Source organism: Hydra viridissima, unplaced genomic scaffold (assembly GCF_058129835.1).
Source record: "Hydra viridissima isolate aposymbiotic clone 2 unplaced genomic scaffold, HvirCarnegie_v1 scaffold_1, whole genome shotgun sequence".
NCBI lineage: Eukaryota > Metazoa > Cnidaria > Hydrozoa > Anthoathecata > Hydridae > Hydra > Hydra viridissima.
Genome location: NW_028324300.1, coordinates 23,036,548 through 23,047,881, shown reverse-complemented (window position 1 = coordinate 23,047,881; position 11,334 = coordinate 23,036,548). Strand labels below are relative to the sequence as shown.

Sequence of the window (11,334 nt, the reverse complement as noted above, 5' to 3'; positions counted from 1 at the left end):
AGCAACTTGTGTGCATCATAATCGTAGCTTAAAAAACCTTTGGGAGATTGAAAGTGGAGCTCGTCACGCAAAATCACTCATTAGATTATTGTGGATCTAGCGTCTACAGGATTTAAATAAACGTCAAATATTCGGACTTTTATTTTTGGCATGGAAGGAGCATGAGGATGATGAGGAGGAGAGCGTAGTTTTGATGAAAGTGATCATTGGTTTAAATGAGGTGATGAAAACAGCATCATGATGCTAAAAAAAACTTAAAGCGCAGCAGCTGAAACAAGATTTTTTTAAAAATCAATCAATATATTTCGTGTTAAGGATGTTACAAAAAACACAGGTCATTGCAAATAGTAATTCACTAATAAAACGCAATGACCTAAATATTATAAAGAAAAGACAAGAGAAAAACTTAAGAAATAAACTAGTCACATAGTAAAAGTAGAACTTTACAAAAATTTATAAGTAACAGAGTTTTAAAAGAGTTAAAATATAATTCAAATAATTATTATGTAATCGCATCTACATACATATATACACATATACACAAATAAGAAATTATAAAATGTACATAAAGATAAAGAAAAAAGTTATAAAGTTAAAGAATAAAGTTAAGCGTAACTTTTTAGGTAAAAATGATGGAGTGACTTTAAGAACAGATTCTTGGATTTAAGAATAAAATCTGTTTTTGAGGTCTACGGAAGGGTGTTTTAAGAAAGGATAAACTGATATGTAATGGAATTTTTTCCATGTTTAGTTGTCTGTTTTTGTGGGATGGTTAAGTTATTAAAAGTGACTAATTCTAAAGTTCAAGTATTTTGGAAGATTCTTGTTAGTTTTTTTAGAAAAGTTACTGCGTCTTAAATATTACTATTTCTGGTTTTTTAGTATTCAATGAGATTTTATTTGCTCGGAGCCATTGAACAAGACTGGCCATATCCTCATTAATATATTTATTTAGTTTTTTGAGGGAGTTTGTCGTTAATTGAAGATTTGTATCATCAGCAAAATGATACGTATTTAAATGTTTGATGGAAAGATTAAGATCATTGATGTAAATAATAAAGAGAAGAGGACCTAACATGGATCCCTGAGGAATGCAAACGCTTGACCAATGCAAACGCTTTTAATGTCTAAGAAAATGCCATTTAAAGTAACAAACTGTTGACGATTGGAAAGGTATGATTTAAACCATGGCAACGGTATGCCGCGTACACCATAATAGTTAAGCTTTGATAGGAGAATGTCATGGTCTACCGTGTCAAAAGCTTTTTGTAAATCAATGAAAACCCCACAGGCAAAGTTTCCATTATCAAGAGCAACTCTTATACTTTCTGTAATTTCGAGAAGAGTCAACAATGATTCTTTTCTTTTTTAGGAATTTGAAACGGTCACGTGCATGTTCAAATTCCTGATTTTTTACAGACAAGCGTTAGAACCAGACTAGGGAATGTCATCGGGTTCCGTTCGGCCGCTAAACAGGAAATTTCAAAAACATTTTAGGGTCCCGAACCCTTTTGGTAACAGAACCGTTAAATACCCGATAGCCCGACAACCTGAAACAATCATCAAGTTCGGGTATTGACTTTTTTAATACCCAAAAACCCGAACCCGTTCGGTTTTTGACTTTATCACCGTTCAGGTCCCGAAACTTAGTAAAAGATTTTAAAATTTGCGAAAATCGCTAAAAGCCACTAATTTAAAAAAGTACTAAATAAAACTTATTTAAGCTGAGAGTTAATTAAACAACATGTGTAAATGAAAGAGGTTAAATAATGTGTAAATTAGGGTGGTCCTTATTCATTACAAAAAAAAGTTTCTTCAGTTTTCTGACGGGGCACCCCCTTCAATGGTTGACGTTTATAAAAAAATTATTGTACTGAAAATTTTATTTGAAAAAAATACATTTTAGGGGTCTCTACCGCAGAGTTTATATCTATAAAAGTGCCCACAGAAGGCTCATATGCTTAGCATTCTACAATATGGATGATTAGGACAAATATGATCATAGAGCACAACATTGCTTTATTGAAGCACATTTAAACAACTGTTACAGTGGTAGATATTGTAATTATTATTGTCCTTCTGTGTTGAGACTGTCAAAGTGACAAAAACCGTCTAGTTAGTCCATTGCCAGGGTATTCTTCACTCGATCAGGAAATCGCTGGCGGTACTTCTTTACAATTAAGAGAAAGCACTGTTTCTGCTCCTCATCGTTTGTGTGCAGCTTGTTGTATTCGTCCATTAAGGCAACTCCACGTTCTGCTATGTCATTCACAACTCTCATACTACTGACAGTGCTCTTCGCCAACTGATAGTCAGCATCTGCAGACCAGAGCTTCACATCTTAGTTGAGGAAAGTTGACGGTAGACCAGTGATGGTGAAGAATCTACGACTGCTCTTGGTGACAAAGTCTTCCAAGTTCTTGGAGCTCACCAGCGTAGGATACTCAGTTATCCTCTTCAAAGGATATTCTGCACCCGGTGCTTGCAGGGCACTGACCATCAGACGTTTAGTGTCATCGGAGACTTCGTCATCAAAGAAAGCCAATGCAATCAGTTCTTCTGACAAGTACCACAAATGTCCTAAAATTTTCTTCATTGCGATCTGAGAGACTGCTTGATTCTGTGCCTTGTGTGAAATCTGGTACGGTGGAGTTTTCCCGCCACGGCGCTCCTCCGTGCCTCATGGCAAATCCCTCTTGTTGTATTATATAGTTTTAGTTGAAAGAAAGAGTATTAGCTGGAAAGACGTGTCTATATAAAAATTGAAAGTCTTTTCCCTGTCTTAAAATAGTTTATATTTTAAATTGGCGCCCGATGAGTAGAAAGTTGTTGCTTTATTGAGTTAGTTTAGTTCTTGTTTACATCGAGTTGTTTAAACATCAACAAAGTTGTTTGACATAAGTTATATTTTCAGAGATTGTTTTGACATTCATACTCATTTATTATGGCAGCCTTAAATAGGAAAATATCGCGAAGAGCGGGTTTACAAAACGACATAAACGAAATTAATGAGGAAATTGAAACGAACTTGTTAAATAATGGTGATAATAATTTAGACATTCTAAGAGGATTGAGGAACTCATTAAGTAGCAGTTTAATAGAACTTAGAGAAGTCGAGGAAGAAATTATTAATTTAAAGGAGCCAGACGACATTGCTGAATTCGTCATTCAGTCCAAAAGATTTGTACGCCATTCTAATCAACTTCTTGCACAAATTGATTACAAAATAAATTTTCAAAAAGTGTCACCCAATTCTCAATCTGTTAGTTCACAAAGCATCTCATTTAACTGTAAATTGCCTAAATTAGAAATACAAACCTTTGATGGAAACCCTCTAAAATGGTATTCATTTTGGGACCAATTTAATGCCACCATTAATCAAAATGATTCCTTAAGTGAAATAGATAAATTTTCATATTTAAAAAAGTATTTGCTTCATGCTCCTCTATCAGCCATATCAGGTTTAACATTATCAAATGAAAACTATAAAGAAGCAATTGATATTTTAAAGCAACGATATGCAGACCCTCAAGTGCAAATTACTGCACACATGGAAACCTTGTTAAAAGTTCGTCCTGTGACATCAATGGATAATCTTGAACAATTGAGGAAGCTTTATAACGAGATTGAAATCTGTATCAGAAATCTAAATTCATTAAAAATGGACATCACTTCATATGGTTGTCTATTTATACCTATTCTTAATGAAAGAATACCTGAAGAGTTAAAAATCCTTATTTCAAGAAGGTTTGGTAATAATATTTGGTCGTTAGAAAAAATGTTGGAATTTTTTAATGAAGAACTTTTAGTCAAAGAAAGATGTCAAAGTCTTCATGGACAGAAAGAACAGAAACGAAATAATGTGAATGGAAACATTCAATTTACTACACAAAACTTACATGCCCAAGGAGGTCAAGATTATAATAAGTGTTTGTATTGTCAAGGTAACCATTCCTCTACTAAATGCCGTGTAGTCACCAATATTGAAGCTCGTGTAGCCACTCTAAGAAAGTTAGCAAGGTGTTTTGTTTGTCTACGAAGTGGTCATATAAGCAAAAATTGTAGTAGTAATTTTGTATGCAATAAATGTGGTAAACGCCATCATATCTCAATCTGTCAAAAGGACAGTGATCAAAGCAAATATAATAACCCAAAAAATCAAGAAGCAAAAGAAACTAATGCAACTCACACATGGTCAAACACCAGCAACACTGTACTTCTTCAGACTGCCACAACTCAAGTTTCAGATTGTCAAAATTCTCAATCAAAAAAAGCGTGTTTAATGTTTGACAGTGGAAGTCAGTTTTCTTACATAACTGAAGAGTTAAGAAATGCCTTAAAACTAAAAACTTTACGAAAAGAGAGGCTCATTATTAATACCTTTGGAAACTCAGTTGGTCAAGTAAAAGAGTTAGATGTAATTCAACTTTATGTGAAACACAAGATTAACAAAGGGTGGACATATTTAGAAGCATTATGTATCCCAGAGATTTGCACCCCTATTAAAAGGCAAAATATTGCAGAAGCCGTCAATAACTATAAACATTTGAAACATTTAGCACTAGCAGACAATAAATTTAATACCACAATGAGTATTGATATTTTAGTTGGAATTGACTTTTACTATTCCTTTATCACTGGTGAAGTAGTTCGTGGTTCTGATGGTCCAGTTGCCATTAAATCATCATTAGGCTGGATTTTGGCAGGCCAAAGCAAGTTATCAATTCCAATTGACTCAAATAAACATTTTAACAGTCATTCCATGAAGTGTAGTGTTCTTCCTTTACGTAGTAATGTTGATGGTGAATTAAAAAACCAATTAGAAAAATTTTGGGAGCTTGAGTCCATTGGTGAGTTTAAGGACAGTGTTATGCATCAATTTGAAAAAGATATAAAATTTAATGGTAAAAGATACGTCACAAAATTACCCTTCAGACCAGACCATGTAATGCTGCCTGATAATTTTAACATTGCAAAGAAACGTTTAGAAAACCTGTATAAAAGGTTAAAATCGGATGAAAAGTTGTTAAATGACTATAATAAGATATTCACACAATATGAGAAAGATGGTATAATAGAAAGGGTTACAGGTGATGAAATTATAAAACCACCTGGATCAGTATGTTATCTTCCACATCATCCTGTTGTTAGAGAAGAAAAAGAAACAACAAAAGTGCGTGCTGTTTTTGATGCTTCATGTGCTGTAAATTTTCCTTCATTAAATGATATTTTATACCCTGGTCCAAACTTACTTTCAAAGATATTTGACATTCTTATTAGATTTCGTTTGAATGTTTTTGGTATTACGTCTGATATCAAGCAAGCCTTTTTGAATATAGAAATTGTTCCTGAACATAGAGATTTTGTTCGTTTACTTTGGTTCAGTAATTTAAGTGATGATGGTCAATTAGTTATTTATCGATTTACTCGTGTCGTGTTTGGTCTTACTTCAAGTCCATTTATTTTAAATGGAACAATACAGCATCATCTCAATAAGTTTTTGTGTTCTAACCCCGAAATTGTTAAAAAGATCTTACCTGATTGGTATGTGGATGACTTAGTTTGTGGGTGTGACAGTTTAAGTGATGGTATACAGTTTTATCATACAGCAAAAGATATTATGCTAAAAGGAGGTTTAGAACTTAGGAAATGGACAACAAATAATTTAGAATTACAAAGCCACATTAACAACATTGAAGGAATCAACGTTGATAATGATGAATACAGTAAATATGATAAAGTCAATATAAATACTCCATTGAATAATAAAATGATTTTGGGAAATGATTGGGACATTAAAAATGACCAGTTTGTGTTTAAGTTTCAATCACTTTTAGAAAAAGAGAAGTTGTTACCCAAGACGAAAAGAAACATTTTACGTTTAGCTGCATCAATATACGATCCTCTTGGGCTCATATCACCAATTACTACTCGTGTTAAAACTATATTTCAAATACTTTGTAAGGATAAACTGGAATGGGATGAGGAGATTCCTGATAGCGTCAAGTTTCTATGGGAGTCCTTTGTATTACAGCTTTCAAAAATTCAGCATATATGCTTTCCACGATACGCTATAAGAGAAATTAAAGAAGATATTATATCAATAGAGTTACATGCCTTTTCAGACAGTTCAACCCAAGCATACGCTTCTGTTATTTATATTCGTGCTATATCAAGAGCATCAATAAAAACCTGCTTACTAACCTCAAAGACTAAAGTTGCACCACGTAAAACCTTGTCCATCCCGCGATTAGAACTGTTAGGTTGTCATTTGTCATCCAAACTCATGAAACAGGTCAGACATTCCATTGGCGATAAGGTTATTGTATCAAAAATTGTAGCATGGTCAGATTCTTTAGTTGCATTACATTGGATAAAAGGTAGATCATGTTGTTGGAAACCATGGGTAGAAAATAGAGTAGTAAAAATTAGGGAGATAATTGGTTGTGATAGTTGGCACTTTGTTCAGGGTGAAATTAACCCAGCTGACATTCCTACTCGCCCTGATGATTTGTCTCATTGTAAAAGCAGTAGATGGGTGGAAGGCCCAGAATTTCTTAGGGAGGAAAGTGTCATTTTTCCAATGTTTGAGTTTAACAAGAATCATTTAATAGGAGAGGCTGATAAAGAATGTAGTAAGCATGGTAAAATAGTTGATTCAGAGGTAGTTAGCAATTTGTCTTCGTGTACTTTGTTTTGTGGGGAAGTTGTTCTCAAAAACATAATTGATATAAACAGGTATAGCTCTCTACAACATTTAGTTAGAGTCACCGCATATGTTTTACGTTTTGCAAAAAAATTGTTAAAGAACATTAGAAATATTAATGACAATAGCTTAACATGTGATACACTGACAGTTGATGAGTACAATTATGGTTTACATCTATGGGTTAAAGAACATCAAAATGAGATTTGTAAGGATGAAAAATTTAATAAAGTAAGAACTGCATTTAATTTGTTTGAGGACCAATATGGTTTATTGCGACTAAAAGGACGTTATTGTAACAGTGAAGTTTTAAATTTTGATCAAAAGCACCCTATCCTTTTGCTGAAAAGCAGTTATTTGTGTTATCTTGTAATTCAAGAGGCCCACAAAAAGGTATTCCATCAAGGCGTCGAAAGCACCCTTAATGAAGTACGAAAATTATTTTGGATCACCCAAGGTAGGAAGACTGTTAAATCAGTGTTACACAAATGCTACATCTGTAAATTCTTCCAAGGACGAACAATAAAAAAAGGGGGTGAACCTGATCTTCCAGAATTCCGAATACAATCAACCAGGAGCTTTAAATATACTGGACTTGATTATGCTGGTCCATTGTTTATAAAGGAAGATAATGAAAGAGCTAATGTGTTAAAGGTGTATGTATTATTATTGACTTGTGCAACAACTAGAGCAATTCATTTAGAGTTAACGAATGATCTTCAGACACCTTCATTTTTAAGAGCTTTGAGAAGATTCATATCCAGAAGAGGAAGTCCTGAACTTTTAATAAGCGATAATGCAAAAACCTTCAAGGCAAAACCGGTGCGTGAATTTATGTTAAATAGAGGCATCCGACAACAATTTATTCTTTCTGCTTCACCCTGGTGGGGTGGGTTTTATGAGCGATTAGTACGTTCTGTAAAACTTTGTCTCAAGAAAACCTTATGCAAAGAAATAGTTTCATATGATGAGTTGTCCTCAGTTTTATGTGAAGTTGAGTATTCGATTAATCAACGACCGTTAGTTTATGTTAGTGATGAGGACTTGTGTGAATCATTAACTCCATTCCATCTAATGTTTGGTGCTGACATTTCTCGTAGAGAGTGTATAATATCAGATAATGTACCGATCTGTTCATATCCACAAGACTGCTCCAATCGAACAAAATATATTAGAAAACTGTTTGAAAGTATTTGGAATAGATTTTATAATAGTTACCTGAACGAACTGAGACAACATAATTTGTACAGGAAAGAATGCACTGCCTCAAATAACTGCCAATTATCCAAAGGTGACATTGTATTAATCAAAGGTGAAAACAAAATTCCCCGTGGACAATGGAGGATTGGAAAAATTGAAAAGTTAATCACTGGTCGAGATGGAGTTGTACGAGGAGCAGAGTTAGCCGTTATTTCTAAGGAGAAAAGATGTACGAAAACTGTTAGGCCTTTACAGAAATTAATTCCTCTAGAAGTTAGTACAACACAAAATGTTGAAGAGTTAACACAAGAAAATGAATCTGAAAATACCAAACAATTTGGAGCTACTCGTCCGAAGCGTAGAGCAGCACTCGTCGGAGAAGAAACTAGAAGAATCTTTGAACAACTTTATTAAAACGAAAATTTTTCTTACATAATAGTTTGTTGGTTATATTTGTATTGTTGACTACAAGGGCTGTAGTCAACGGGGGGAGTATGTGAAATCTGGTACGGTGGAGTTTTCCCGCCACGGCGCTCCTCCGTGCCTCATGGCAAATCCCTCTTGTTGTATTATATAGTTTTAGTTGAAAGAAAGAGTATTAGCTGGAAAGACGTGTCTATATAAAAATTGAAAGTCTTTTCCCTGTCTTAAAATAGTTTATATTTTAAACCTTGTATTTGTCGATCTCCTTGATAAGCTCGAGATCAACACGAGGCGAAGATGGCGCTGACGGCGCTCTAAACCAGGTCTTGACATACAGAGTCACTGTGAAAAGACACACGTCTGCTATACCCTTCTCTTCTTTCTTTGTCATCTTGAACTGGCTTCTCAGCATCCATATTTTAAATGAATAAATAGCCTTGGCCATCCATCTGGCTCGATGCAGTCCTGCCGGAGCTTTGAATGAGCATCCTTGAGATGGAACGCCTCCCAGAAACATTATTGTCAGCTCTAGCAGTTCGCGATAATCATCACGAGGCTGAAACTGTTGCAGTTGGTTTTCAGCAAATGCAATAATTTCATTTGCAACACTGGAAACGGCACTGTGCACGATGTCATTCGAACTAGATGCCTGAAAGTTTGACCGGTCAATGATTTCCCAACTGCTTTGAAACCTTTTAAAAATCATAATGTCTGGACCCTTTGAAGGGCCAAGAGAAAGAGTAACCGTTGCCACTAAGACTATTTCTAAAATGTGATGACGGCAAGCAAACCAGAGCAAATCTTTGTCAAACTTCTGCTCCAGTAGAATGCAAGCACCATTTCTTGGACCACTATTGACGGAAGTAGTGTCGAAGCACACGCACTTGACTTTATCAGCTATGCCCCACGCTACAGTTACATCATAAACAGCTGTTGCTGCAGCTTCTCCAGTTCCAGATGGCAGCTTCGGTACACAAAGAAGTTGGTCAACTCCTAGTCCAGACACGAGGATTGGGAGCCAGTCCACAGTTTTTTTGCTACTGATATCTTCCAGCAATTTCCCATCCCAGTGTATTGTTAGTGGAACTGTTAGCTTGAATTCTGCTTTCAAGTTCTCTGCCATTCTCTGCCTACATTTCATCCTTTCTCTTCGAATGGACGATCGATTGATATTAAACTCTGCTGGGTCATGACCGAGGTGCTGCAGTGCTGGAGTCAGGACTAGTGCAGCATTTCTATCACTGACCTTTGCCATATCCAGACATACTGCTAACTTGTCATTCAGTATTTTGTGTGTGCCACGATTACGTTTAGTTCTCTTTGAAGTTGTGCTTGATGATGGCTCACCAAATGCTTCATTATCATTACCAGACTCCTGTTCGCTTTCGGAATTCTGAAGAATAGCTTTCTCCTCTCTGGCCACTCTGTCCTGTTCTTCTCTCTCTTTTCTTCTCTTGAAGTTTTCTTCTCTACTGTGAACATCTCTTTCTTTTTTGGCCATGGCTTTGTCAACACTTCCCATCTTACCACGTCGTCCCGCCTCACGCTGAGCTAACAGGAACTCCTTGTCCTTCTGCATGCTAATCATCTTCATGGCGTCCGCATGAGCAATGTCAAAAAGACTCTCTAAGCCATCCTTCCATTCTTCTTCCTTCTTCAGTAGACTTTCAGAGCGCTTTGCTTTATTTTCCTTATTTTTCTTCAGTTTGTCATATTCATGGAACAGACATTCAACTTTTTCAACAACGTGTTTCTTCAACCGTGTCGGGATGCGGGCTTTAGCCCACACTTCAAGAACGTCATTAGTTGTTGAATGTGATGCTTCACGAACGGTCTGTTTGGTGGCCTCTTTGTAATAGAAGAAAAGTGCCATGACTTCCTTCTTTGACGGTAACTTTGTAGAGCTGAGAATTTCAGACATTTGGCCTATCAGCCACAACTCAGTTTCTCGTCTTGTAGTTGGTTTCGAAGTCCTACAGCAAGCACTAGCCATCTCCCTTAAAAGAATAAATTTTATTTGTTACCATCCAATTTAATTATTCAAATTATATGTAATTTCTAACAAAAACTTATAGAGCTCAGAAAACTAACTGACAAAATTTATGTTATGCAATATAAATAAACGACAATGACATATGAAAACTCTGACAAGGTCTAAAACCAATAAATAAAATACACAATTATATGCATAAATGAAAAGTCAAGTTCGATACTATGGCACTCGGGCAATTGATATTAATTAACAATTTAAAATGGATTTAGCACAGCGGATCGGTCATTCTGTCTGTTTTATAATAATTCATTGTTAAATCAATATAATTTGGCAAATTAATATTTAAGCAAAAATAAACAAAGAAAACACTCACTTTTGATCCAGTATCCACTAGGTCAGTTGTTACGGAAGTTTCCCTGAGAGAGTCAGTAGTCACTAATTCAGATTCATCAAATATTATTGTTATATTGAGTGTCTGTCAGTGTCTGATTACAAATGGCTGACAGCTGGTGAAATGCATTCTGGATAATTTAACAATAAATAAGTAACATCATATTGATAAATTATGCAGGCGGTATAGTGTGCAGTGAAAGAGTTCACCAGCATAACAACTAGTGACATGCAGCCATGGAACCCCACATGATACTTAACTATTATATATGTGGTAGGGACCTCTAAATGTTTTCAGATTTAGCTGACTTTTTTTGTGAATTTTTTATGCATGCATATAAACAAAATTCAAGGGTGCCCTGTACAAAAATCAAACTTTGAAAATTAAGGACCACCCTAATGTAAATGAATGCAGTTTTGGTACGAAAAGTTAACTTTCTAAACACATTAGTTGCTTTATCATCATAGAATAAGTATAGCATTTTCACCTAAGAATTTTTACCTAACACTGATTACAAAATTAACATTTAAAGTTTGGAGATGTACTCATTCGGAGACTGTTTTCATGAGTTTCTTAACAGAAATAAATTAAAAAAAAGTCTGAACCTAGTTTTAAAAAATC

At 35.1% G+C, this 11,334-nt stretch overlaps 1 protein-coding gene across 1 annotated transcript; it reads left to right on the top strand.

The window, feature by feature from the left end:
* The first annotated feature begins 2,944 nt into the window (after positions 1–2,944).
* Positions 2,945–8,320, top strand: LOC149893970 (uncharacterized). The gene has a single exon (XM_090076679.1). The coding sequence runs from the start codon at positions 2,945–2,947 to the stop codon at positions 8,318–8,320; it is 5,376 nt and encodes a 1,791-aa protein (XP_089932805.1).
* Positions 8,321–11,334: the final 3,014 nt, after the last annotated feature.

Excerpts from the sequence above, each read along its gene's own strand:
- LOC149893970 (XM_090076679.1), top strand. The coding sequence starts at position 2,945 with ATGGCAGCCTTAAATAGGAAAATATCGCGAAGAGCGGGTTTACAAAAC.